The following is a 27,742-nucleotide window of genomic DNA, read 5'->3' as shown; positions in this document are numbered from 1 at the left end:
GCAGCAGGTAAGCTTAACCAAGATTTGAACTCTGATGCAAGAGAAAAAAGAAAAAAAAAGAGGTTGCTTTCTAATTTCAATTTTTGGGGTGGAAGAAGTATGTATGTCAGGGTCTGGATGTCCAGATGGTATAAATATGGATTGCTTTCTTTTTCTGTTTTGTTTTGTGTTGTTTTTTGTTTAACAAGCCACTGAAGTTGCAGAGAAAGATCCCTTAGGATGATAGCAGGGGAGGTTATATATTTGACAGCACCGGGCGACAGGGCTGTGTGTGAGTGTGCGCGAGAGACCGAGAGACAGGGAGAGAATCTAGCAGCAGATGCTTGCTTGGAAACTGAGCTGAATGACTTGTTTAAGATCTGACCTCATCCTTTCCCCCAGAATGGATTCACCCCACCGCTACAGTGAGTGAGATTCTTCCTCGAGTGGCAGAACTGTGGAAAGACCTGCAAAGACAGGACGAAAAGGAGAGAAGCAAAGTCAGACCTTAGGAAGACATGCTTTTCTATCTGAGGGGATGGAGACCAGCGACTGAGCAACTCAGAAGATAAACAGGATCCTATTTCCTTTTCTTAGAATAACACACACTTTTTTTTTTTGCTTGCTTCCTTGCTTGATTTCTGGACTGCCTTTCCTTTTATATATATATATATGTATATATATATATATATATATAAAACCTTCGGCTTGCCAAGATGTCAGTCTCCGGAAAAAAGGAATTTGATGTGAAACAGATCTTGAGGCTCCGCTGGAGATGGTTTAGCCATCCGTCTCAGAATGCCACCAGCCCCGGAGTCTGGCTGCAACAGGAAGGATATGAACACCGAGGGACCTCAGTTCAAAACAGGCTGAAGAATCACTCCTGGGACAGGAGTCGGCTGAAAAAGAACAGCAGCCCTCTTCATCCTAACCTCCTGGCGCCAGGACCCAGCCTGACCCCTTTACCCCAGCAACCGGCTTCTACCTGCCCCCAAGAGAGCCTTCCCACACCTCTGCAGGTAACTGAGGAGACGCCAAAAACAACGGGAAGCCCAGATCTGGCCGAGAAAGGAGAGGGCCACAGAAGCAGCCAGGAGTTACAGATGATTACCGAAGAGGACAGCAATGAGTCGGCCAAAAGGTAATCCTTTTTTGACTTCACCATTCAAACATCTGCAGTTCAAACTCTTGCACCTAAGAATAATCAGTTTGGTGGGAATCTATCCCAACGTCTTAGGGTAAGATATGTAGAGATTAACAGCAGTGTGATGACTCAAGATCAAGTACACCTCCTCCCAAAAGTCTACACCGAAGTGTCCAACCGTGACAACTTCTTTAAGACCTGTGGACTTCAACTCCCAGAATTTTTCTGGCTGGGGAATTCTGGGAGTTGAAGTCCACAAGTCTTAAAGTTGTCAAGGTTGGACAGCCCTGGTCTACAGTCTAGAATTGGACTCCAGAACTACAGTGAAGGGAGGGTTTGAAGTCAGGAGAGGAAAAGAGGACAAATTCATGGCTGAGTCATACACACACACACAACCTGAAGGGGTGGAATTAAAGCCAGGTATCCAAAGCATTGGCTCTAGAAAAGATGGGCTTTCGACCCAGTTCCTTGCTCTTTAAATGAAACTAAACTGAGTTGAAATACTCACTTCCTCTGTAGCAATGTAAACAAGGCATTAAAAAAAGGGTTTTTTTTTTTTGTGCTGTGCAAAATTGGGTTGTGTTTTGTGCCTTGTGCGGGGGTGGGGTGGGGAATATTCCTGCTTCATTTGTTTCTATCCCTCGCTTCTTCTCCTAGCGTTTTCAATAGCTCTACAGAGCATTTGATCTTCGGTAAATAAACCAGCTGCCAATTGTCCTTTGTAGACATTTGAATGAATGGAACACATTGGGATCCCCGGCTCTATAGACTCCGACATATTTACACCTACACCAACACACACACACTACACACATACGCACTATATTTGTACAGATGCATGTACACTTCCTGCTTTTGATCTTGCTGCAGCTGTCCATTGCCTCATTGATAAAATATAATTAATCTTGAACTGGGCTGAGATACAGCTTTACAAAGGTTTACTGTACTTTCAAACTGTGTTCATCTCCAGGGCAGTGTGTTGTAAGATGAAGCTAAGGCTGCTCTCTATTGCAGAATTGCACACTTAAGTTTGGACTGAGCTTCTTGGAATCAAGTTAAATGGTCTTCAGGATTCAGTAGGACTTGAAATGTGTGACAGGGCAAACTTAGTGGGCAACAACTTTGCTGTTAATGAGCAATAAATCCTGTTCAGGATTCTCATATACCCACAGTTATCTTTGTGCTTCTTTGTTATCCACCTACCAAATCCTATACTAAATTTGAGGGATCAAAAATTTCCCTTTATGGGTATGATAAATGTTTTTTTATCATACCCATATTATTATTTGACTGTGTTTTTACAGCAGTCTTCTCAATTATTAGCAAATCAGGATCATTACTTCTGCCCCTCTTTTGATAGTTCACATTTTGCTGGCAAACAGGAAATGTCAGGAAGGGATGAAAACGTGAAATCAAAGATGGATGGATTAGGGTAATTTTTGTCTTCACAAGACCAAACCTTGCAGTCTGTCACAAGCCTGGATAGATAAAAGAAAGTACTTCTATTCGTTTTTCAGGCAAGCTGAAGGGACTCCCTGCCACAAGCCATTAGATGGCTTTAAAAACAGTCAAATTAATGACTAGCTGTTCATTGATAATTCAATGCACTGTGTAAATCCAGAAAAATGAGTTAGTTCAGTAAGGGGATTGTCTGATGTGAAGGCAGCCAGTGACTTAAACACTAGCAAAAATCTTTAATTTCAAGGCAAAATTGGGACATCTTAGACTTCCATGGTATATCGGTGGCAGGGCTGGTGCATGATCCAAGCCAAAACTCTTTTGTTCATGTATGTACCAAAGCTTGGTCCATGATAACATTCATATCACCGTGCAGGTTTGCCCTCTGTGGGCGCCATTTTGCTTTGAATGATCATGAGAAATAGCCACAAAGTTTTGGGTACATAACTGGTTGCTGTGCCTGCAGGATGCTGGGCTACAGAGACGTGTCACTTTATTTTGCAGTACTGTAGATAACCGTCCATTATAAATGCTACTTTTATTGCCATTCTGGATGGCTTTGTAGCAGGCAGCTCCAACAGGGTACAGTAAGTCTTGGTGGAAAGCCTTATGAAGCTTCACGCAGGCAAAATGTTCTGATGGTTTTAGAAGATCATCTGAGAATGATGTCATCCGTTTATCCAGAACCTCCCTTGAAGTTTTCTTTTGTTTTGAGTCACTTTTCAGGAATTCCCTTTCCCTGTTGGTTTGCCAAAACTGGAGCGTTTCCAGGAGAAATAGAAAAGTAGAAAAACTTGGGAACTGATCTGACTTTTGAAGAAGTCAATGAAACCTAAGGCTTGTCTACTTCAACGTTATTTTCTCTCAATCAGAAACTTGTGAGATGTAGACTAAGGAAGCATTGAGGCAACAGTTGTCTCATGGGTCAACCTTTCCACTGTTTCTTCTCAGTTCAAAAGGACAATTAGGAGGTGAACTCCACTAGTGGATTCGTCTACCCCAAAGAAGTAGGAGTTTTCCCACCCGTTTCATCCATCGGAAAGCTAGAAGGGTAGAGATGTAGCCATAAAGACGTGAATAAACTTGAAGCTTTAATGTCAAACAGACCCAAGAGGTTCACGACTAGAGAAGTTCAGATACTGATCAGATGTGTGGATTGTTGCTTCCTGCAGACAAACCCGTTTAAATTCCAGGTCACATCTGTGTTTTCTGTACAGGTGACACTGAATTGGACCCACAAGCTAATAGAAGCGTAAGCTTATTTCAGGCTCCAGTAATGACTGCTAATCAGCATCCAAATAAGGTCAGGGTTGACTATGCAGAAAATCATTAAATCCTGAATCTGCAGACTATCAGTACAAGACCGAGAAGGTTAAATGTACACGAACCTTACTTTCAGAAAATAATGCCCACAGACCCGTGACAGTTTCAGCTTCTATTTTCTCCGTGGGAGATGATCAGATCAATAGTTTATTGTGCTTTTATCTATAACAAAAGGGAGACACGTGAAGAATGTTTATTAAAGTTAGAACACTGACATGCTTTTTTAAATTAAAAAAAGGTCTATTTTCCCCCTCCCCCATTTGGAATAGCAATTTACCAGGAAAACCATTTTGGCTTATTGTCACAAATACTTATGATCAGATCTTTAGTTTTCATGAGATGTTCTCAAGGGAGAGAAAAAAAAATAAAATCTGGGCCATGAGGTAAAAAGCAAGAGATGATTGTTTCTTTGGAGTCAGCTAGGCTTATTAGAAAGAGAACCGTGAAATATCCAGGAGTTGAAGTCCACAAGTCATAAAAGGGCCAAGTTTGAAGACCCCTGACTGATTTAAGACACTGAGATAGTGGCACAGCTGGTCTCCCAGAGTTGCTGGAAGTTTTCAAGAAAAGATTGGACATTCATTTGTCCAGGATAGTATAAGTTCTCCTGCTCGAAACAAGAAGCAATGGACGGAAACTAATCAAGGAGAGAACTGACCTAGAACTAAGGAGAAATTTCCTGACAGTGAGAACAATTAATCAGTGGAACAGCTTCCCTTCAGAAGTTATGGATGCTTCATCCCTGAAGGTTTTTAAGAAAAGACTGGACAGCCACTTGTCTGAAATGGTGTAAGGTCTCCTGCTTGAGCAGGGGGTTGGGCTAGAAGATCTCCAAGGTGCCTTCCAGTCCTATGATTCTATAATTCTAGCTGGACACTGAATCCAATGATTTTCTGCTCTCTATGACTAATAAGCTAGACCTGTGGTATAAACAGCTGAAGGAGCAGAAGGAGCACAGAGAAAGGACAAAAGACTTAATAGGGAGTAGCAGACCTATCCGAAGGGCATATGCTTGCATTGCTAACAGATGGTTTAATTAAGTGGTGAAAGTCTTTAGTATGTTGAAAGAGAGAAAGAGCTGAGAAGGAGCTCTTGCCCCAAAGACGGGCAGAGGTCAACCCATTCTCCAAAGCACCTGAAGGCAGGACAAGAAACAGTGGATGGAAACTCATCAAGGAGAGAAGCAACCTGGAACTAAGGAGAAATTTCCTGACAGTGAGAACAATTAACCAATGGGACTTCTTGCCTCCAGAAGTTGTGGGTGCTCCGTCACTGGAGGTTTATAAGAAGAGATTGGACAGACATTTGTCTGGAATGGCATAAGCCTCCTACTTGAGCTGGGGGTCAGACTAGAAGACGTCCAAGGTCCCTCCCAACTCCATTATTTCGTTATTCTCTTAACTATAAGGACATACAATATTTGGGGTGCACAGGATGCTGGCGATCTTCCTTTTGATGCATAATTGTTCATCGGTCCAGCTTGTCCAATCAAGAAGAGAATATGGCCGTGGGGGAAGAGTTTTGGACAAACAGAATCCTCTTCCACCCCATTTTAATGGTTGAATAATGAATGCATAACCATTAGACCCCCATGCTGGCAACAGGGAAAGACTTAGTTTGCTGCATACTACCATTTCATTCCTCAACTCATTCCATACATAGGTGTGCCTGTAGTTGATCTGCAGATTAGAGAGAATGTGTAGAAAAATGTTACACTGGGCAGTTTCCCCAGAAGCACCTTACAGTGGAAATTTCTGCAGCCGCAGGCAGGATGGATGCAAATACTTAGAATACTCGTTTCTTGTCTACCAATTAATCCCAAATTTCAAGCTAGGCAACATTTTCTAACAACCTTTCTACTACATCCATGCAGCCTTCCTGCCATATCTTGGCTTTCCTTTCTTTCCAGGACAGGAATTTTTCTCAGGACCCGATTTGTAGAACTGATACTCAATTCCCCATTGGAAAAATTACAATTACAATCGATGTATAGGGATTGATTGATTGATTGATTGAATGAATGATTGATTAACTTTATGCTATCCATCTCTCCCACAAGGTGAACCTGGATGGCTTGCAAATTATAAAACACACAAAAATAATTAATAGTTCCTTTCTCTTAGAAAATGCAGTCATTCACATCCTCATTTAAGCCAGATTTAACTTCAGGTTTTTCTATTTCTTTTTTTTTGCTTCTGTTTTTCTGTCCACCTCATCTCAACAGCTAGCATCTTTCTTGCCTGGATATTTTAGATTCACTGTTTCCATCGCCATCCATGCTGTTCGTGTTCTGTGAAGTTGGTTTCCTAGCCAACCTCATACACTGTTTCTATTAAAAAAAAAAAAAAAGTGTCTGGATCTGTCAATATTCCTCCCTTGCAGTTCTTCTTGCTGGAGTCAGAAATGCTTGTTCAAATAACAGAGACAAAAGACAACAGACAAAAGCCAATATATGATCTTTAGTTTACTGTAGGAATTATATTATTTAAACAGAGCAGAACAGCTCCTGGACAAAGTAACTTTGAGGGTGATATTCTCAACCATGCAGGTCAAGAGAAAGCACTATATATTTTTTCTGGGCACATATTTAAGAGCTACTGTATTTTCCGGCGTATAAGACAACTTTCTCAAGCGTGGAAATTGGTGCCGAAGTCGGGGGTCATCTTATACACCGAGTCGTTTTATACGCAGGAAATTATGGTAATTTCCAGCATATAAGATGACTTTCTAGGCATGGAAATCGGCGCTGAAGTCGGGGGTCGTCTTATACGCCGAGTCGCCTTACACACCAGAAAATACAGTAGATTGAATATTTATTTATTTATTATTTATTTATAGCCTGCCTTTATTATTTTTTACAAATTATTCAAGGTGGCAAACAATAACAATAAACACGTGAGGTGAGTTGGGCTGAGAAAGAGGGATTAACTCAAAGTCACCCAACTGGCTTTGTTGCTTAAGATGGAACTAGAGCTCACCATCACCTGGTGATTGGCCCAAATTCATTGGCTAAAGTGGGACTAGAATCCTGTCTTTTGGTAATTGGTCCAAAGTCCTATCTGGCTTTAATGCCTAAGGCAGGACTATAACTCCCTGTCTCCTGGTGCTTGGCTCAAAGTTACCCAGCCAGCTTTCATGCCTAAGGCGGGACTAGAACTCCAGCTTCCTAGCCCGGTGCTTTAACCACTAAGCCAATTTGCTCTCTATTTATCCTCTAGTTTTCAATTAGAAGTGCTGTTTTGAAAGTAATATCACACTTTCCTGTTACTGCCTTCTGGTGCTTTGGAAAATTTTTGTGGTGGCCCCTCAAATATTAGAACGTTGTTCTCACATCTCCCCTCGTTCTTCTTTTTACTAGACTAGACATACCCAATTCCTGCAACTGTTCTTCATAGTTTTTAGCTTCCAATTCTCTGATCATCTTTGTTGCTCTTCTCCGCACACTTTCCAGAGTCTCAACATCTTTCTTTCCCAGCTGCTTAGTCTGGTGAATCTCCTTCTGTTTATCTTAAACAAGGGAGGTCCAACGTGGAAACAATATGTGTTTATTTTAACCGTTTTCCTCTATTTAGGATGGAAAAAGAAACATAACAGAAGAACATTTTTCCCCCTTGCCATTTATAGTCAGCAAACCCTTTCAACTTTGCGAATATTTTGTTAACGCTTGGGAAAAACAACTTTTTGGGAAAGATTCTGCAGAACACAAATGAAAAGACAATCCAGTGCCTGCAAGAAGAGCAAGTGGGTCAAAATAGTGTTTGGACCGGACTGGATTTCAATCAACAGGCAACTGTACACTCATTTTCAGAAAAACCTAAAACAGTTTATAGAAATGCAGTCTAAAAGCACTTAAGCATTAATGGACAATTGAAGGCTCTTTGATGACTGAACCATGCATTTCTAAATTATTTATAGGAGACTATAAATAAACTATAAATAAAGGAGAACAAGCTATTGGTAAACATGTCCTGGGCTTTAGAAGGTTGTCCTTACTTTGTGTTGTTAATCAAATAACAGAACATAAAAGTTGGAAGGGACCTTGGAGGTCTTCTAAGCCCCTGCTCAAGCTGGAAACCTTATACCCTTCTGGACTAAAAGTTGTCCAGTCTCTTCTTAAAAACTTCAGGTGTTGGAGCATTCACAACTTCTGGAGGCAAGTTGTTCCACTGGTTAATTGTTCTAACTGTCAGGAAATTTCTCCTTAGTTCTAGGTTGCTTCTCTCCTTGATGAGTTTCCATTCATTCTTGTCCTTCCTTCAAGTGTTTTGGACAACTGTTGACCCTCTGTTCTTTTTGGCAGCTCCTTAGATATTGGGACTCTGCTATCATGTCACCCCAGGTCCTTCTATTCATTAAACTAAACATACCCAATTCCTGCAACCGTTCATCGTATGTTGTAGCCTCCAGTCCCCTAATCATCTTTGTTGCTCTTCTCTGCACTCTTCCTAGTGTTTTAACATATTTCCATGTCTATACTCCAATATTAATGTCTGGTTCTGAGCAATATTGAATTTTAGAAATGTACTGCTATTATTTTTAACTATATTGTACTGCTATTATTTTTAACTGTAGAATCTGTATTTTTTTTTCCCTGTAGTCTCTGTAACCTTCCCAATCAGTTCTGGTGTAAATAAGAATAAATTAACCGTTTAAAAAGCCTTGAAAGAACAGGCTTCATGTGAACTACCTCAAAGTTTCATAGGAAATTGACCTGTCACTTAGTTTAATAAATAGTAGGCTGTTATCTTTCTTGGCACCTTAAACTAAACTCAAAAAGTCAAGCAGTTCAAGGTTATAAATCTGCAGCTGTAGTAAATGTGTCAAGGAAATTTCATTTTCAATTCTGGTTTTCCAAGTTTGATTCAAATGATGTCAAGCCTGATGGAATTGGCAACCAGGATGGAAGGAAAAGAGAAGTTGTAATACAGTCCAAATAAGATATCCAGGTTTCCAAATTAAATGTTGTGGTCTAAAGTAAGATCCAAACTTGGGCTATGAGAATGTTACTGTATGGTTACCCAGAGAATTAAGCTCTGCTTGAGTATAATTAAGGCTGATGAACTCTACTGAATTTCTGAGCCAGACTACTTGAGGCATTAATCAAGTCCTGAATTAATCAACCTATGACAGGCATTTTTTCCATGTAAACATAGGATCCATAAATGAAGGTAGCTGTGTTTCTGTGGGTGGGTTGGAAGAACCAAAAGGTTCAAAGGTTTGGTCCTTCTGTGTCTACTCTACTAAATGTCTCCCCATGCTCTTCTTCGTCAGAGGAGGCTTCAAGGAGAGTTCTTCAGACATTTTATATACATTTAAATTTTGTTTTTTTCCCCCTCTCTCCATTAGACTTCCCAGTCTCTCTTACATTTTTTTTGTCCTTCAGTGAAGAGTTGGCTTATCTAAGAGTTTGCGACTGTATCATTTAGAAACACACAAAAATTACTATTAAACAGAAGGCCAGTTTCTGTCTATGATATATCATTCAACCAGCTTAGCAGGTTAATTGACAATTTACTTAATAAAAAAAAAGAGCTAAAATAACTGTGGCTGGAGCACCATTTATTATTTATTTACAGCATTTCTATCCTCTGGCTCAAAGACTGCAGGTGGGCAACCTTTAAATACAACTCATGAAATAATCATGCTAGCATAACTATTACAATAGTGATATAAAAATAAGGAAAAGGTAAAAATATATATTTGATTCACATATATTTTTCCTTTGTTCTGACTCTTGAAATCTAGTCATTATTAAGGTTCTATCTACAAGATTTGGGGAGAGGAAGGGAAGGGAAGGGAAGGGAAGGGGAAGGAAGGAAGGAAGGAAGGAAGGAAGGAAGGAAGGAAGGAAGGAAGGAAGGAAGGAAAGATCCTAAAAGAGGGAGGGAGAAGAGGGAAAGAAAAAGGAAAAGGAAAAGAAAAAGGAAAGGATGTGTTGATAATGCAGTAAATGGAAGGTTGAAAAAATAAAAATTAATACTGGAGGATGATTATATTTTGAATCCTTTTACACATCTGCATCTCACTTATCTATACATTTTTAGCAACAAACATTGCATCTGGACTCAAATTTCCTAACAGAAATGAGATCAGCCTTCAGATCAGCACAGAATGTCCAGTTTTTTCCTTTCACCTCAAGCTGCAGCCTTTTTCTGTTTTTCTTATCCCAAATAAAATCACACTTCAGTGTAGATTCAGGCATCTCTCCTTCTGTTCACCAATGTTCAAAGCTGCCAATGCCTATTAATTCCAGTCAGTATCTTTTATAATCAGGGCCTGAAGAGTGAATGCAAGCTGTTGAATTGCTAAAATACACAAGTGAGAGAAAAGGATTATTCTGAGATTTTTTTTTCCATATGGCAAGATATTCCTTGGCATTAAGTTTTCAGACCAGCCTAGCCAAATTCTGGCCAGGATCTATTGTAAGACTCAAAGTTAACAATTGGAATTGTCTTCTCATAAACAGGAGCTGAATTGGTGAGATTCTACTATTAGCTTATTATTAGATTAGCTCCTGCAGCATGTTCAGATCTTAATCTGAAGACTCAATCAATCAAACCATGAAGACTCAATCAATCAAACCATGAAGACTCAGTCAATCAGTCTGAAGACTTGACAGAGACAGGTCCCATCTTGTTACAAACGGGATGATGCTGAACATGTACAGAGGAATTCTCATCGCTTCATGGGTATATCTATCCAAGATTTGGTTCATCCTACAAGAGAAGTATGTTCTTCTTGACTTTATGTTGGGTTTTTCTCGTTTTATTTTATTTTTTGCATTCCATGCTGCACTTGCCAACCCTCTCTTCCATCACTTCCATAATGTCCTCTTTTGACAGCAAATACAGTCTTTGGCATAATCAAAAGAACAGCCTCAAAGGTATTATCAGGACAGCAAGTTGCTTTTCCAATGAGGCTGTTTCTACGGAAACCACCGTTTCTAATTATGGTGGGCCTTTCTGACAGCCTCTGCAAAATGACACATCACTTTGGAGGTGTGCATCATGCTGCACACATTCTCGGCAGCTTCTCTTGTTAGTGCTCAGTTACGAGTGTCCACAACAATTTTTGGGCGAGGCTCTTGATATGATGATGATGATGATGCTATTTGTACAAATATTTCCTGATAGAACTTTAGCTGTACCTGCTAAATATGTAAATGCAAGTAGTTCTCCATGCATTACAACCAGAAGTCTGAGGGATCAAATGGGAATATGGGCTAGGAAATTCCAAATTCCAGTAAAAAAAAACCACAGTAAATATGTCAACTTGGTTTTAAATCCCATGAGTTCGTTGCAGTTTGCTTGGAACTAAATGGCTGAAAGAGTGTATTCTGAAATCAAACTTATACGAGCATAAATTCCTTGAGCAAATCCATCCCGCTGTATTAAAAAAAAAAAAGGATCTTTCTGAGCTGAAAAAGCAGACACAGAATCCAAGCAAATATGGGAATGCATTTTCCTATGCAAAGCAGTCATTCTTTTGGTCTTCCATCTTTGCCATTCATTTGGCAAGTCATTTTCTTATAATCATTCTTACCTAAATCAGATATTAAAATGTATAAGCAATTACAAAAATAAAGAAGATTAATTGCAAAAGCAATTATAAAAGCAGCTGGGTGAACAATTACTGAATCTTGCATAATTAGATCAGTAGCTCACAGCAAATAAATCAGATTTTTTCAGGCCCTAGCCTTTCTCTTCTGGATTGGTGCAATGGGTCCCAAGTTACAATAATTCTTCTGCATTTTGTAGCCTTCTGACTTGGGCAACTAATCAAACCATAATTGGCTATTTACCTGACAAGCCAAGCAAATTATTCGAGCTGCACAGCACTACCACAGTTTGATTTATTATCCTGAATGTGGAGGCATGTCTCTTGAGATATTTGGATGCATAATAAGATGTTCATCAGCTCACAATTATCCAATCCTTTCTAATACTTCATCAGAATTACCTGGAACCGAGGACAACCACCAATCCCTATTTGACAAAGCTGAGTATAGCTTATGAAACTTGGCTCACAAACCACACAATCAGCCACAATGTGCCTGGTTAGTTACGCTGTCTGTATGTCAATGGGGATTCTCAGTCATCCAGACTGTGGTTGTCCCAAAGGTGCTTTTCAAAAGACAACCGGACCTTCTCGTTTTTTTTCCTGAAGACGTTTTGCTTCTCATCTAAGAAGCTTCTTCAGTTTTGGCTGAATAGTGGGGTATTCAGCCAGAGGTGGCGCAGCACTTAGAGTGCAGTACTGCAGGCCACTTTAGCTGACTGTGTTCAGCAGGTCAGCGGTTCAAATCTCACCGGCTCAAGGTTGACTCAGCCTTCCATCCTTCCGGGGTAGATAAAATGAGGACCCAGATTGCTGGGGGCAATGTAAATATATATATATACATTGCTTACTGGTGTATACCGCTTAGAGAGTGCTTGCACTTAAAGCGGTATATAAGTTTCATAAATAAATAAATAAGTAAATAAGTAATGGAAGGATTTATATTCTTTATAGTCCTGGTTGCTAGCACTCTCAAGGTTAGTCATTAGTTCTTTGTCACTCTGCAGTTCTGTTTGCTGTTTGTAGCTCTATAGCCTGTGGCTTGTAAACATTCTATAATGGTCTCAGAGCTATAGGTGAATCTTCAAACCATGGCTGATGCTTTCACTGGTTCCATATCTTTGGCTTTGACAGGAATACAAATAATAGAAAAGCAGGCTTCTGTTAAGAAAGCTTGGTTCACCTTACAGAGCTCCCAAGAAGCTGTGTCTTGGGAAATAATTGGGTTGTGGAGGAGAAAGATGGAACTTGAGAAGATGTTATAATGATTCATGAAGGGATAGAAGAGGAAAGAGGATGAAATAACCTGGGGGCAGCCACTGTTGTTTCTATTTCTTTTGTTTGAAGGCTTTAGAAGTGATATCCCCAAAGTCCCAGAAGTTTAAGCTTCTTTATTTGAGGGAAAGGAAACTATGTGCATGTACAGCTATGTGAGGACAATCAATGTTACTACAATAAATCCTTTGAGTCTATCAATAGAAAACACAAAGCTACTCCAAGCATGGAAATAAGAGCAGGAAACTACAAAATGGGCTGAAGCAAATGCTTTCCAGGTAAAGTCCCTAATCATGCCACAATAAATATTCTACTTAGAGAGGGTGGTGAACTCCAAACTCTGTAACTTCAAGACAGAGCTGTATCTTCATTCTGTCTTCATCTGAAAAACAATTACACCAACAAGATTCAAATAGCTACCTCCAGAATACTTTAACCCTCTTCAGCAATTCGCGTTTTCTGCAATCCAAAATGCAACGCCAGTAATTTACAAATTAAATAGGAGTGACATGATAGCAGTCTTCCAATATCTGAGGGGCTGTCACAAAGAGGAGGGGCCATCCTATTCTCTAAAGAGCCTGAAGGCAGGACAAGAAGCATGGATGGAAGCTAATCAAGGAGAGAAGCAACCTAGAACTAAGGAGAACTTTCTTGACAGTGAGAACAATTACTCAGTGGAACGACTTGCCTTCAGAAGTTGTGAACAGTCCAACACTGGAAGTTTTTAAGAAGAGACTGGGCGGCCATTTGTCTGAAATGGTGTAGGATTTCCTGCCTGAGGATGGGGTTGGACTAGAAGACCTCCAAGGTCCTTTCCAACGCTATTATTATTATGGATCATCACACAGTCAGCCAGATGTTCAGACTGGATTTGGCATTTTGTCTACCTATCGAGTCCTTACCCAGGACCTGGGATAGGCAGATGTGGATGTTTGATGGTATTACAGGTATCGTCACAGGATGGAAGCAGTTCCTAGCAAGGCTACCTTTTGCAATTGACTAATGGCAAATTTGTCAATACCAATGGTGTTCAAGTGGTGCTCCAGTTGTTCTGGGATTGCACCCAAGGTGCCTATGACTATTGGTACTACCCTTGCTTGCTTTTGCCACAGTCTTTCTATTTCTATTTGTAGGTCTTTGTATTTTGTTATCTTCTCCAGTTCTTTCTCTTCTATTCTGCTGTCTCCAGGCACTGCCACGTCCACTATCCAGACTTTTTTGTCTTTCTTATAGACAATTGTTAAGTCTGATATTATTATTATTACTATTATTATTATTATTATTATTAATTATTTCCCTAGTTTATGATTCCAAATAAAAATGAATTGTAGGGGAATATCCTTAATCTACTTCCTGGGTCTCTGAATGTGGTAATTTCCGTAGCCAGCAATTACCTTGTTTAACTCAGTTCATTCCATCTCTAACAGGCTATCGGTGAGCAGTTCCTCTTCCTCCTCCTCCTCTATGGGGGTGAACAGTAATGGAGCCGACACCTATTTTCATTCCACAAACCATGCCGAGCAAACGTTCCGCAAGATGGAGAACTACCTGCAGCAGAAGCAGCTCTGTGACGTTCTTCTGATTGCTGGAGAGCACAGGATCCCTGCTCACAGGTACCTATTTGGCCCATTCTTCCTATATCCCAGAGGAAACATCGACCGGCCTGGATCATATGGAATTCAGATTGTCATACAAGTTCTGGAAATGAATGAGATTCTGCAATCTCATAAGATCTGATTACTGTCACCTTCTGCCAGGCGCAAGAAACTAGACCCACATGTGAAAGGTTCAAATGAACCCTAACCCTAACCCTTTATTGTGTTCTGCCCATTGTACAAGAATCTCCTCTGAATGCTCTCCTTCCCTGTCTCGTCTCCTCCCCATCTCTCTCTCTCTCTCTCTCTCTCTCTCTCTCTCTCTCTCTCTCTCTCTCTCTCTCTCTCACACACACACACACACACACACCTCTCTATCTAACCTACCTATCTCTATCATCCATCCATCTGTCTGTCTGTCTGTCTTTCTGTGTCTGTCTATCTGTCTGTTTATCTATCTATCTATCTATCTATCTATCTATCTATCTATCTATCTATCTATCTATCTATTAATCTATCTGAAATTTATATAGCCACCCATCTCATCAAAGGCATCCATAGGTGGTGAACAAGAATATATGATGCTTTGTGCCATGAGATCAAAGAACATTGGAATTAATCTTATTATGGTGTTCTAAAATAAGAACTGTTAAGAACTGGAGACATACTTTAAAAGCCATTAGAAGCACAAAGAAAACCTATTTTGTCACCATATCATTGGCTTGCCTACCTTTCTGGCTATTGTAGAGAAATCGCAACTAATCCAGCTGACTCTTTTGAAATCTCTGTGCTATAAACCTGTTTGTGTAACTAGCTTCCCAAAGGGTAGCAAATGACCCAAATGTCATTTGCAAAATGAAAGCAGGCTCACAAACCATAATGTAAGTGTGCAAAGGCAATAATGGTTGGCTTTGGTAATTATGTCCATCAACTTCCAAACAGGAAGATTTTGAATATTTTGAATATTTAACCGGGTATCTTGTTTGCAAGGGGATTCCTCTTTGTCTGGAAAGCAAAATATTTCTCCAGAAAAAAAAATAAAATAAAAAATATGACTATTGATTCACTCTTTTCTGTAGACTTCAGGGATGTTGAACGCTGAGGATGGGTCAAGTAAGCAGAACTCCACTGACAATTCTTTTGACTGTTAAATGTTTTAAAGCAATACAAACTCTTCAAGAATGACAATGTATGCTTCCGGCAGTATCAAGAATGGATTGAAATGCTTACCGTTTCTTTTTTCTTTTGGGATCAGGCTGGTTCTGAGTGCCGTGTCTGACTATTTTGCGGCAATGTTCACCAATGATGTCCGCGAAGCAAAACAAGAGGAAGTCAAAATGGAAGGTGTAGATCCTGACGCACTGAAGGATCTTGTGCTCTATGCCTACACGGGTAAGTTCTCAACTAGCCTCCATAGCTTGCAGGTGTTCCCATGTGCCCTTCCTTAGAAGGGCATGGAGCCAAACATTTCTCCTGAACTTTCCCCATCCCCCTCCTCATCTTCTCACTTGATTTATTGGCAGAAAATCTGTTTTTCTAGGATCCAATCTGGGTCGGTCGATGGGACCAGAGGCTTCTTCTTCCAAGCTTTTAAACTCATGCTGGAGCCCATCCTCAGGGAATTTCTCTCTAGCAGACACAGGATAGGCCCCAGCACAAGTTCAAAAGCTTGGAAGACTAAACTCTGGTCCTGGCGACTGACCCAGATTGGATCTTGCAACATTATCCTGGGATACTATTCTTCTAGTTAAAAAAACAATAATTTAATGGAATTCTTTTGGGTGGGAAGCAGAGTTGTTATAAATTAAGGGAGTTTGTATGTTCCACCTTCCATTTCCCTAGCAACCTTCTTGAGGAGGCATGCTTTCATGAAGATGTTCACTAAACTTCAGCTAGTTGGGTTTGCAAACCATCTCCACTTGAAGCTCAAAAAACACAGCCCCAAAAATTCAAAAGCTGACATAGCTCGGCCCATCAGCTAGGATGAGCCAGACACATACATTCAGTAAATATTTGACACATCAAATCAAGTTGTTGGTTTAATACTGGGGGGGTCTTGACAGAATAAATGGATTTAGAAAGATGGTGAAAAATGTATTAATGATTTCATCAAGATTGCACAAACCAAGCTTAGCAGGCTGGGCAAATATTGCTGATTAAGAACGCTGTGCAAGCTTAGCCACTAATTTCCAAACTAGACTAAACCTAAGTTATCCCCACATCTCACAACTTTCCACACGTCTCAGGACAGAAGGCTTTTTTCAAAAAAATGTAATTCATTTTCTCATGCTCTTCCTTCCTCCCTCCCTCCCTCCCTCCCTCCCTCCCTCCCTTCTTTCTTTCTTTCTTTCTTTCTTTCTTTCTTTCTTTCTTTCTTTCTTTCTTTCTTTCTTTCTTTCTTTCTTTCAAACTGAATCACCTAGGCATGCTGGAGCTAAAAGAAGACACCATTGAGAGCTTGTTGGCTGCAGCTTGTCTTCTCCAACTGTCACAAGTGATTGAGGTCTGCTGCAATTTTCTCATGAAGCAACTTCATCCTTCAAACTGCTTGGGAATCCGGTCCTTTGGAGATGCTCAAGGGTGCTCACAACTCTTGCAAGTGGCCCATGTCTACACTATGGTAAGGATGGGAACTCAATCCCACACATTCACTGCTTGCAAATGCATTGTGCTGAGGGCTGCGTTGGAAATGGGCAGAAAAGATAAGAATAACAGATTAGCAGAGTTGGAAGGAACTTTGGACCTTGGACCTTCGGATGCAACCTCCTGTTCAGGCGGGAAAACCTGTACCATTTTCAGACAATTGGTCTCTTCTTACAATCTTCCAGTGTTGGAGCACCCACAATTTCTGGAGACAAGTCGTTCCACTGATTAATTGTTCTCACTGTCAGGAAGTTTCTCCTTAATTCCAAGTTGTTTCTCTCCTTGATTAGTTTTCATCCATTGCTTCTTGTCCTGCCTTGTTGTGCTTTGGAGAATAGCTTGACTCCCTCTTCTTTGTGACAACCCTTCAGATATTGGAACACTGCTATCATGTCATCGCTAGTCCTTCTTTTTATTAAACTAGACATTAAACGACATTTCTTTGTGGCTGCCCCTTAGATATTGGAAAAGGTTGGCTGAGCCAGGAGCAAACAGGTTCAGATGTTATCCAAGCTCAGAGACTCCAGCAAGAGATTTCCATTCCTCTTTAAAAGTTTTACTACTGATCTGGAGTCTTAACCATTTCCTGCTGGCTTCCACAGATAAAAATCACTTCCCATAAACAACCAGTGCTATTTTTGAAGTTTGCAACGATTCTTCCCTGGCTCCTTTTTTTAAAACATCACGAGAGGGCAGGAAGGTGTGAGGCCATCACCTCTTTTGTAACTCCCACCAAAGGCCCTTTTCTTGCATTTTTTTTTTAAAGAAAATGCATATTCAGCAAGTTGAGGCACTGAAGAAAACAGTGTTGTGCAGGGTCAACAGCTGCTAGCAAGCAACTGCCTTAACATGCAGGTAACCCAGAGAACTTTTCTTTTTATGAGTTCCCACTGCTAGCATTGCAACTCTATAAAAGAAAGGCTAGTGGACGACCCTTTTCTTAAGTTGCTTATAACTTCTGATTTAATGAACTATGAATCCAAAAATGTCAGGAAACTGGTATTTCTAAAGAGAAAACCAAAATTAGGCTACTTTTCCAAAACACCTGAGGACAAGACAAGAAGTAAAAGATGGAAACTTACCCAAACGAGATCCAATCTAGAACTAAGGAGAAATTTTGGAAGAGCCTTACCATGGGGAAAAAGCGGGAATATCTCTTGTAAGTCACTGTGATTTTTTTTAAGTGGTTGTATTTTTTTTTTAAAAAAATGACATTTAAATACCTTTTCTTTTATTGTCTTCTTAAGGAACACTTCACCGAAGTCGTAAAGAACCAGGAGTTCCTCCTACTTCCTGCTGCTGAAATTGCTAAGCTCCTTTCCAGTGATGATATTAATGTCCCAGATGAAGAATCAATCTTCAAGGCATTAATGATATGGGTTCGGCACGATTTAGACAATCGGCAACAAGATCTTGGAATGCTTCTGTCTTACATAAGGTTGCCCCTTCTTTCTCCAGAGGTAGGTTCCAAGTGGTGGACTATGAATATTGTCTGAATAGGTTCTGAGGCTGGAGAAGGTGGAAGGAAAGAGAAGAGGACAACCACCAGCAAGGTGGATGGGCTTAGTTACAGTGGAAATGAGTGCAGCAGGTACAAAAGATCAGGTTCACATGTGAAAGTCCAAATAAACTGATTTATAGTTAGGCAACATATGCACAGGAATCTTCTCAACTAATAGTACCTGCTTGGAGTCAGATAACGGTCAATGGAATTCAAGGGGGGGGGGGTTAAACTTAGTCAGTTTATGGCTATATAGAGATTCTAGATTGATACCTCTTTTAACTTCACCCCAAGTTCTGCCACTCCTTCTCCTACAACAGGTTAGGGATAGATTGTCATGGAGAAGCTCTATCTATGTGGCTTCTAAGAGTAAAAAAAAAAAGACTTTAGTCCAAACATGCAGTTAAAACCCTATTATCAGTGGTGGGATTCAGCCAGTTGGCACCAGTTCGGCAGAACCGGTAGCTAATTTTTTGTTGTTCAGGCCCAGAATGGACTTCCGGAAGCGGCATCCACACAGAGAACCGGTTGTTCACATATTTGAATCCCACCACTACCTATTTGGTCCATTTCTAGGTACAGTATCTTATGTAGAGTTCATAGGAGCTGCAATAGATTCAGAGAACGCAACTGGAATACACAATATAGAGTCTTCACTAGGGTTTACCAGACATCTATGGAGCTCCATATTTAGTGGACATGCACATTAGCTGCACAACAGTTGACCTGGTTCCTAGTTCAGTTAGCTCTGGAAGATAAAAAACAGTATTAATAAGGACTTGCTGATAGAAATGATTTCCTGATTCTTTCAGTAGGAATAATAAGATTATGTTTGCCACAGCTTTTAGCTGATCTGGAAAACAGCCCCATGTTTACGACGGATCTTCAGTGCCAGAAACTCTTAATGGAAGCAATGAAATACCACCTGTTACCAGAAAGGAGATCCATGATGCAAAGTCCTCGGACAAAGCCCAGGAAGTCCACCGTTGGTTCTCTCTATGCTGTGGGAGGCATGGATGCCACCAAAGGTAAAGTCCGCTGTCTGATGAGGTGGCTTCTGAGATTATATGGAGCTCAGATCAGGATAAGTTAGCTGACTTCTACAATGTCACTGAACCAGTTGTATGAAATGTGGGATCTGAATGCTACATGTAGTCTATCAAACTTGCTTTGATGATCCCAAGATTCCCACAATGTCTTGCCTTTAGAGATGGTGGTTAAGTGGGGATTAGGAGGAAGGGGGGAGGAGAGGGAAAAGGAGGAGGAGCAGGCCTGTCATATCCTTGTGCTGTCTGAGCTTGTTTGTTTTCTTGCAGACATTTCATTGCCAAACTAAGTAACATAATCAGTGCTAGAATGGAGTGGCATCTACAGGGAGGAGGAGGAGGAAGGGAGGAGGGGGAGGAGGAAGAGAGAGAGGGGAAGAGGACAGAGAGAAAGGGAGATTTGGATTTCAATTTCCTCTTGTAGAAATGTTAGCCTCACACTTACAGGAAACCACCTTAGAAAAGCAATTTTTGAAACAGGTGGCTGCTGCGGAAATAGTTGTAAAACTGAATGTCTGCACTGATTTCAAGCAGGGCGTTTGGCCACCCCCTTTCATTTTATTATGCCAGATGAATATCAATATTATACAGATGTACTGGATCGCCAACTTCTAAATTGAAAAGCATGGTGCTTTACATTCTGTAGATTAATATTTAAAAAAAAAGATCGCATTGCAATCCTTGCAAAATCATAATGGCCATAGGATATATCAAAGCTGAAGTTATGGTCCTTAAAATCCATACCGAGCGCCTTGCCTTTCAAATCGGAAAGAGGGGAGTGGAGTAATTTCAAATTTCATAGGTATAAATAGGGCATTCTGCTTTCCTGTGGCAGGTTGCAGTATCCTACGGTGCCCAACTGCTTTTTTTAAAAAACACAAATGTATTCTAATTTTAAAGCATCGGGGAAAATGAAAGAGGAATAGACAGATGTCTTTGCTTTTGAAATATATAGCTCTTCTTTCTGAAAAAAGATGGAAGGATGTATTTTAGATGTTACTCCCAGGAACGCTTGAAAAATTTTGATCTTTTGCAAATTCTAGTAGGAAATTGATCGGTTAGACAACAACCAGGTGAAATAATTCAGCTTTCCCCCGAGTTTTAAGAGTGTTTCACCACAATGCTTGGCTCAGAAAAATGAAAATAAAAAAGGGGTAGAAAATCCCTTAAATGTTCACATTCCGATACAATTTTTCCATGCAGATTTTAAAAGAAGCAAAGCACCCTTTAGAGCAGTGGTTCTCAACCTTTTTAATGCTGTGACCCCCAACCGGTCGTAAGTCGAGGACTACTCAACTGGTGCAGCCCATTTGCAGAATGGGACTTTTGGCGGGCTCAGCCGGGCAGAGACAGCCTGGACAATTCCTATTGGCTTTTGAAAGCCGATAGAATTAGACTCCATTCAAGAGAGTCTATTCTATTGGCTTTCAAAAGCCAATAGAATAAAAGGGAGTAGCATAGCTAAGGAAAAGGGGAAAAAATGGCAGACTGCTTTGTTTGGTGACCCCCGTGAAATGGTCGTTCGACCCCAAATGGGGTCCCAACCCACAGGTGGAGAACCACTGCTTTAGAGCTATCGTTTTAGTCAGACGGAAATCCTAGCAACTAGGAAGGTGTTCTTCAAAATCATACTTTTAGTCTGATGCCAATATATGCAGATTAAAATAATGTACTATTGAATGAAACCATTACAATTAAATCAACTGATTAAGGAATCAGTAGGAATGTGATTTCCCTTTTTTCGGCTACTGCTACTTTTCTATTTATCTTTCCAACAGGCACCACCACCATCGAGAAATATGACTTGAGAACCAACAGCTGGATACAGATTGGAACGATGAGTGGAAGGCGGCTGCAATTTGGTGTGGCTGTGATTGACAACAAGCTCTACATTGTGGGAGGAAGAGATGGCTTGAGGACATCAAATACCGTTGAATGTTTCAACCCAACAACTAAAGTCTGGACTGTGATGCCCCCCATGTCAACCCATAGGCATGGCTTAGGTAGGATGGACAGAACCGAGATTCATGAGGAAGTATAGTGAGATATAGATAGATAGTCCTCAACTTACAAGCATTCATTTAGTGGTGGAAATTACGACACTGAAAAAAGTGACTTTTGACTGGTCTTCACACTTATGACCATTGCAGCTTCTTGATAAAAATTTGGGCACTTGGTAACTGCCATGTATTCATGATGGGTACAGCATCCTGGGGTCACCTGATCGTCATTTGGGATCTTCCCAGCTGGCTCCCAACAAGTCAGTGAGGGAAGCTGGATTTGCGAAAGGAATCCATGCGATTCATTTAACAACTGCAGTGATTTACTTACCAACCATGGCCAAAAAAAGGTCATAAAATCAAGTGTGGCTCACGTAATAACCGCCTTGCTTAGCAACAGAATGTTGGTCCCAATTGTTGGACATTAATCAAGGGCTACCTGCAGAAATGAAACCATTGGTGTGTAAGGATCTGCACCAATATGGCATTCCCATTTCTAGTCCCAGTTGTGGTTTTAAGTTCAGAACAACCTGTGTGTGTATGTGTGTGTGTGTGTGTGAGAGAGAGAGAGAGAGAGAGAGACAGACAGACAGACAGACGGACGGACAGACAGACAGACATCAAGGTTAAGATTTTGACTTCTGATTTAGTATAAGCTTCAGCTATTCATGCAGGCCTGAATGTATTGAGATGAGCTTACAAGAAAAACCAGAACTCAAGAAGAGTTAGTAATATTTACTGAAGAAAGTTAGGAAGCTGTAACCCAAGTATTTCATATCTTCAGTGCTCCAAGAGTTACCCTACTTATAAAAAGGTGGTTCACCCCATTTTTATGTTCCTTATTCTTACCATGTCATGGCATTGACTCCTTCTCCTGAGTGGACGGTCAAATTTCTTCTTGCTTTTAACTGATCACGTGAGAAGTACATCTGGCATCAATGAGTGGCCGGACAAATAATTAAGATTTTGGATTTTGACTTGGAACTGGCTAATAGTTAAGATGTTTGTGGATGCACGTCATTCACTATTGTAGAGCTGGTGCCTTCTTAAACAAGTGTGCACTGTGGTTCTAAACCCAATATTATCTATTGACCTGTTGTGCATGTTTCATCCTAAGGGGTAGCAATGCTTGAAGGACCCATGTATGCTGTTGGGGGCCATGATGGATGGAGCTATCTAAACACAGTTGAACGATGGGACCCCCAGGCTCGGCAGTGGAATTACGTGGCAAGCATGTCAACTCCAAGGAGTACTGTGGGAGTTGCAGCTTTGAATAGCAAGTACGTGTGGCGAATTTTCTCTTTAATCAGCAATGCATAGGCTGTTCTTAGTTTAATATCCCTTTGAGCAGTCCCCCTACTCACGATGACTCATTTAATTCTGCCTCCAGCTCTGCCTTCTCTTTTCCTACAGTTAACTCTGTGAGTGTTGTCCTCATGTGGTTTATTGCCATAGGTTGTATGCAGTTGGAGGGCGTGATGGAAGCTCCTGCTTGAAATCCATGGAGTGTTTTGATCCCCACACGAACAAATGGAGCATCTGTAATCCAATGTCCAAAAGACGTGGAGGAGTTGGCGTAGCAACCTACAATGGGTTTCTCTATGCTGTGGGAGGCCATGATGCCCCTGCTTCGAATCACTGTTCTCGGCTTTCTGATTGTGTAGAAAGGTATGAGCTAAAGATAGAAAAATATAGGTGTGGGAATTGGGATTGGGCTATGTGATGTTTCTGTTCAGTGATGGGATTCAGCCGGTTCGCATCAGTTCAACAGAACCAGTAGTTAAATTTTGTTGAGTTTGGAGAACCAGCTGAATGCACACCACTTCCAGAAGTCCTTCTAGGCCTCCCATCCGTGCAGAGAATGATTTGAATCTCACCACCGTATCTGTTGGATCTCAACCGATACTGGTCTTATTAAGTTTCTAAATAAATCTACAGTTTAATGAAGCAATGACCAGCTGAGCCACATTCAAGGGAATAGAAAATGAGTAGAACCATCCTATTGTATCAAATTTACATATATTTTTCTTAAAACAAAGCCAATGGTTTGACATGAAACCAATTGTCCTCCTCTGTCTCCTATACTTAAAAAGGCTTTTTAGCTAACTATAAATAATGGCTTTGCTATAATAAGTTCTCACACTTCTTTCAAGAGTTTGGAAAGACTCCTAAATTGTGACTGATTAAAATATGCAAACATATTAAATTAATGAGCAAGTAATTGCTAAGTTAGTCCATATCCCTAAATGGGATTGTGATTTAGAGCAGTCTGCTAAGAGATTTTTGCACTGTCTTGCAGATTTATCAGACATCTTTCAAGTAGAAATACCCAAATTTTTGCCACACCGCTCATAGAATATAACTAGCAACATTTTAGATTACGACTAGGCTATTAGTCTAGAAAGCCCTCTAGTGGTTGACAAAGAGATAATTGGATTTCCTATTTCCCCCCTCTATTAATAAAAAGAAGTATTCTACAATTTCTATTTAGGTTTCTGATGAAAATACTGGAGTAGTTTAGCCATTGCTTTATTCTTCTTTTTTAAAAAGTTTTTCACTTGAATCTACAACCCTGATATTCCCTGGTAGGTTTCTATCCATGTACTCACATAATCTGACCCTAGCAATTGAACTTTTGGTTCCAAATGTGATCATAAGTTAGGATTATCTCTGCTCTGGATAATGTGATTTATACTTTTGTGATTTTAAAACATTCTAATGATAATAAAATGGTGTTTCCCCCCCCCCCAAAGCCCATTTCCAAACTATATTTAGTTCAGTCACATGACCATGAGATGGGTGGTGGATAAATTTAATAAATAAAATAAATATCATCTCCCATTTAACAGAGGAGCACTCCTATCACAATTCTTTGATACAATACTTTTGTTTTGATCAATCTCCCTTTTGTGACTTTCTAAGAAAGGCTATCTAAGCCAGGCATGTCAAACTGACAACGTCACGTGACGTCATGCAACGTATCTGGACTTTTTCCCCATTGCTGGCAATGGGGTGGGTGTGGTTTTGGAGTGACGCATCCGGCCCACAAGCCGGCAGTTTGGCATGCCTGATCTAAGCCAACTATCAAAATGAAGCCAGAAGGAAAATTATAACCATGAGCTAATGCATCTGAGATACTTTGAAAAACCTCCATAGCTTATATCTGAGGTAAAATACAAGAAGGGGATAGATAACTTAGTTTAGTAATAGCCATAAAAGCAAAGGTTTTGCCTTTCTCCTTGAAGTTAGCATCTGTTAACATTGTCTTATAATATTTTAGGTATGATCCCAAAACTGATACTTGGACCACTGTAGCACCTTTGAGTGTTCCTCGCGACGCTGTTGGGATTTGTACCCTCGGAGATAGATTGTATGCCGTCGGTGGCTACGACGGGCACACCTATTTGAACACAGTAGAATCTTATGACACACAAAACAATGAATGGACAGAGGTAATTCCTTAGTTACTGTATCTCTACCCTGATTGCTTAGTTGTATCCCTCTCACGGTGGGCACGACAGTTCAGAAGTTAAAGCTGAGCATCTGCGTTTAAGTTCTGAGTGCTATGGGATGGGGTGAGCTCCCGTCCCTTGCCCCAGCTCCTGTCCACTTAGCAGTTTGAAAGCGTGCAAACGAATAAGTAAATAAAATCATGTTGACACCTCAAACTTTTGCTAAAGGACAAGGATCTAAGCCAGGCCTTCTCTGTTTTATAGGAAGTGCCAGTCAACGTCGGAAGAGCCGGTGCCTGTGTCGTAGTTGTGAAACTTCCATGATGATCGTCTTTAGGTGTGAGTACATAGCCAAGCACAGCTCTACAAAGCAACCCTGACCGAAGGGAAGAGCTTGTATTCTTGAACAGAAACACTTTTCATGCTGCTTTCATTTCAGAAGAAGCGACAGGGCCGCGTTAATGGGAAACCAAAGTATGCGGATAACAATTTCTTGAATTCCGAAGACGGGCTCTGCAGGTGTCCCATCATCATGCTGATGGACACCACAGTTCAGAGGGCAGTGCTGGGTACATCAAGTGCTTTTATTTCATTCTTTTTATTTTAAAGAGAACAAGACATCTACCTTGAGATAGTCCCATTTCTGTGTCGGGAACAGCCAACGTGCTTTACAACATGAGCGGCACACTTTGGCATAGAATTTCTTACTTTGAAACCTTCTATTTGGCACAAAGAAACAGGCAGATGGCCACTTTGAATCCTGAACTTTGAACCCTTCATTGCTGGAAAAGTTGTTCCTGGCTTATCCTAGACAGCTGGATTTTAGGAACCCTTTGATTTTTTCCACAGTGCCACTGATTTTGAGGCACGATTGGGCTTTGTAGAGAATGAAAAGAGCTGATTAAAATATAGATGATTTGGCATCTGATCATCCACAACAAGACAGGTTCACTGATGGATGAGAAACCACTAGAAGACTTTTTGACCAGGACTTTTTTTAAAAAAAGGTTTTGGTGGCAATCTTCCTCTCTGGACTCCTGAGGCCATCAAAACTGAAGGTTCCTGAATTCCCTTTTCACTGGTTGTAAGACCAGATCTTCTTTTGCCATTCCCAAGATCAAATTGTGAGTCAAAAGTTTGTGATTTCAAGAGCGTTTTGCTGGGTAAAAGAATGAGGAAAAAAACACTCCCTGCACACAATGAGCAACTTTTGACAGTTTTTCGATAGGCAGGGTGGGAAAAGACCCTGCAATTGTTGAGATAAAGTAATTTTCTGTACCTCAAAATAAACATGAGAGCAGTATCTGTACAATTCAGGCGGGCGGTTTCTTAAATTCCTAAACTCCAGATCAGACATGGTTATTATGATAGTGGCCCAGAGGCTTTTATTTTCTTAAAAGCCAGTTTAATGATCTAAAAACCTCCACAATGTGTAGATCTGTTCTGTTTTCTGTTTTCTTTTTCCTTCTTTTCCCAAGGTCACGGTGACATTCATATTATTTATTTTCGATCCTTTGGACATCGATGAGAACCTGGAACACATGTGCAAATGCAAACCTACACCTAATGATAGTTTGTAACTCAAGATATAGGCACAAATATATACAGTATGTTCAAGAGGGACAAAATCATAATTGCAAAAATAATAACAGAGCTTTGCAAGCAGCCTACATGCATAAACGCATACTTTGGGAGATATGTACCTGAAAAATATATCATGCAAATTCCCTTTGGATAAATATCTATTAAGTGAGGAAATGGGTCCGCTCGCTATTATTAGAATAAAAAAAATGAGGAGAAATTAAAAAAAAAATTGCATTAGCCAGACATATTTGGAATGATCTCACTGAAGAATTTCGCAATTAGTGCAAATATTTGCACCTTAAAAACCTTGCAGGGGAAACATCCTTGTTTTCCTTCTAAAAATAACAAAGTCTTTCAGGAAATTATGCAATTTGCAGCGGTGTCCATTTGTTGTGAAATGCTAGCTTACAATATGAAGACACTTTATATCTTGGATGGTATTGTAAATGTGGTTCCTTGAGCGGCGTGGTGGCCTAGTAGAGAAGATCTTCGCCTCCCATTCGGAAGGTTGAGAGTTTGATCCTAGGTAGTGGCAAATGTTTCTTTCCTAGGGCGACAAGAAAAAAATATTTGCTGTGAACTTCACATAGACATCAGGAAGGGCATCTGGCCAGTAAATGCTCAGCTCCACCCAGCCGACCCACCTGAATTAAAGAGCTAGGGTCATAAAAAGAAAAAGAAATGTAAATGTGGTTGTTTAGAACCAATGATTAGGCCATTTCTGAAAAACAAAGGAAAAAAGAGAGATTTCTAGGGCAGAATCAGAGCACAAGCAGCATTGATGTTCCAATTTTCACGTTGCCTTGGCTGGACCAATCCATTTATCAAATCCATTTTAAGCCATTTATCTTCCTCTGGAATAATCACTGCAGGTTAAGGCTCTGTTGCTGACAAGGCATTAATATGATCACTTTGATGGAATGAAATTTATACACAAACACACAAGATCATATTGATATGACTGTGACCTCAGCTATGGATTGCCAATCGAAAGACACGGTCAGGGAAATAAACTAGAAGAGAACTAAGAGTTCAGTTTATTGTCTTTATCTTCTAATGGGAAAAGTGCTAGCAGTGGATGGAAACTCAGCAAGGAGAGAAGCCACCCAAAACTAAGGAGAAATTTCCTGACCGTTAGAACAATAAACCAGTGGAATGACTGGCCTCCAGAAGTTGTGGGTGCTC

General features: G+C 40.4%; 1 protein-coding gene across 3 annotated transcripts; it reads left to right on the top strand.

Moving 5' to 3' along the window:
• Positions 1-257: 257 nt before the first annotated feature.
• LOC120313575 (kelch-like protein 4) lies at positions 258-27,742 on the top strand. Of its 3 annotated transcripts, none has more exons than XM_039355632.1 (12): positions 258-1,120; positions 14,164-14,349; positions 15,587-15,723; positions 16,755-16,951; positions 18,222-18,434; positions 19,317-19,503; positions 21,300-21,524; positions 22,639-22,801; positions 22,977-23,189; positions 24,802-24,973; positions 25,238-25,312; positions 26,452-27,742. In XM_039355632.1, exons 1-11 carry the CDS (start codon positions 696-698, stop codon positions 25,295-25,297), a joined length of 2,178 nt encoding a protein of 725 aa, XP_039211566.1. In that variant the 5' UTR covers positions 258-695; the 3' UTR covers positions 25,298-25,312; positions 26,452-27,742. The 3 variants fall into 3 exon arrangements, with proteins under 3 accessions (XP_039211566.1, XP_039211565.1, XP_039211564.1); XM_039355631.1 differs by lacking the exon at positions 26,452-27,742 and adding an exon at positions 25,413-26,285 and having other exon boundaries at positions 261-1,120; XM_039355630.1 differs by lacking the exon at positions 26,452-27,742 and having other exon boundaries at positions 261-1,120; positions 25,238-26,285.

Source organism: Crotalus tigris, unplaced genomic scaffold, assembly GCF_016545835.1.
Source record: "Crotalus tigris isolate CLP2741 ecotype Arizona unplaced genomic scaffold, ASM1654583v1 scf7180000018701.437623, whole genome shotgun sequence".
Classification (NCBI taxonomy): Eukaryota; Metazoa; Chordata; class Lepidosauria; order Squamata; family Viperidae; genus Crotalus; species Crotalus tigris.
This window is presented reverse-complemented; position numbering and strand designations above follow the sequence as displayed.

What these genes read in the sequence shown, in the direction of transcription:
- LOC120313575 (XM_039355632.1), top strand. Translation starts at nt 696, where the DNA reads ATGTCAGTCTCCGGAAAAAAGGAATTTGATGTGAAACAGATCTTGAGG. An exon ending in AGCAATGAGTCGGCCAAAAG is followed by an intron (nt 1,121 to 14,163) that starts GTAATCCTTTTT and finishes CATCTCTAACAG; the next exon opens with GCTATCGGTGAGCAGTTCCT. An exon ending in AAAACAATGAATGGACAGAG is followed by an intron (nt 24,974 to 25,237) that starts GTAATTCCTTAG and finishes TCTGTTTTATAG; the next exon opens with GAAGTGCCAGTCAACGTCGG.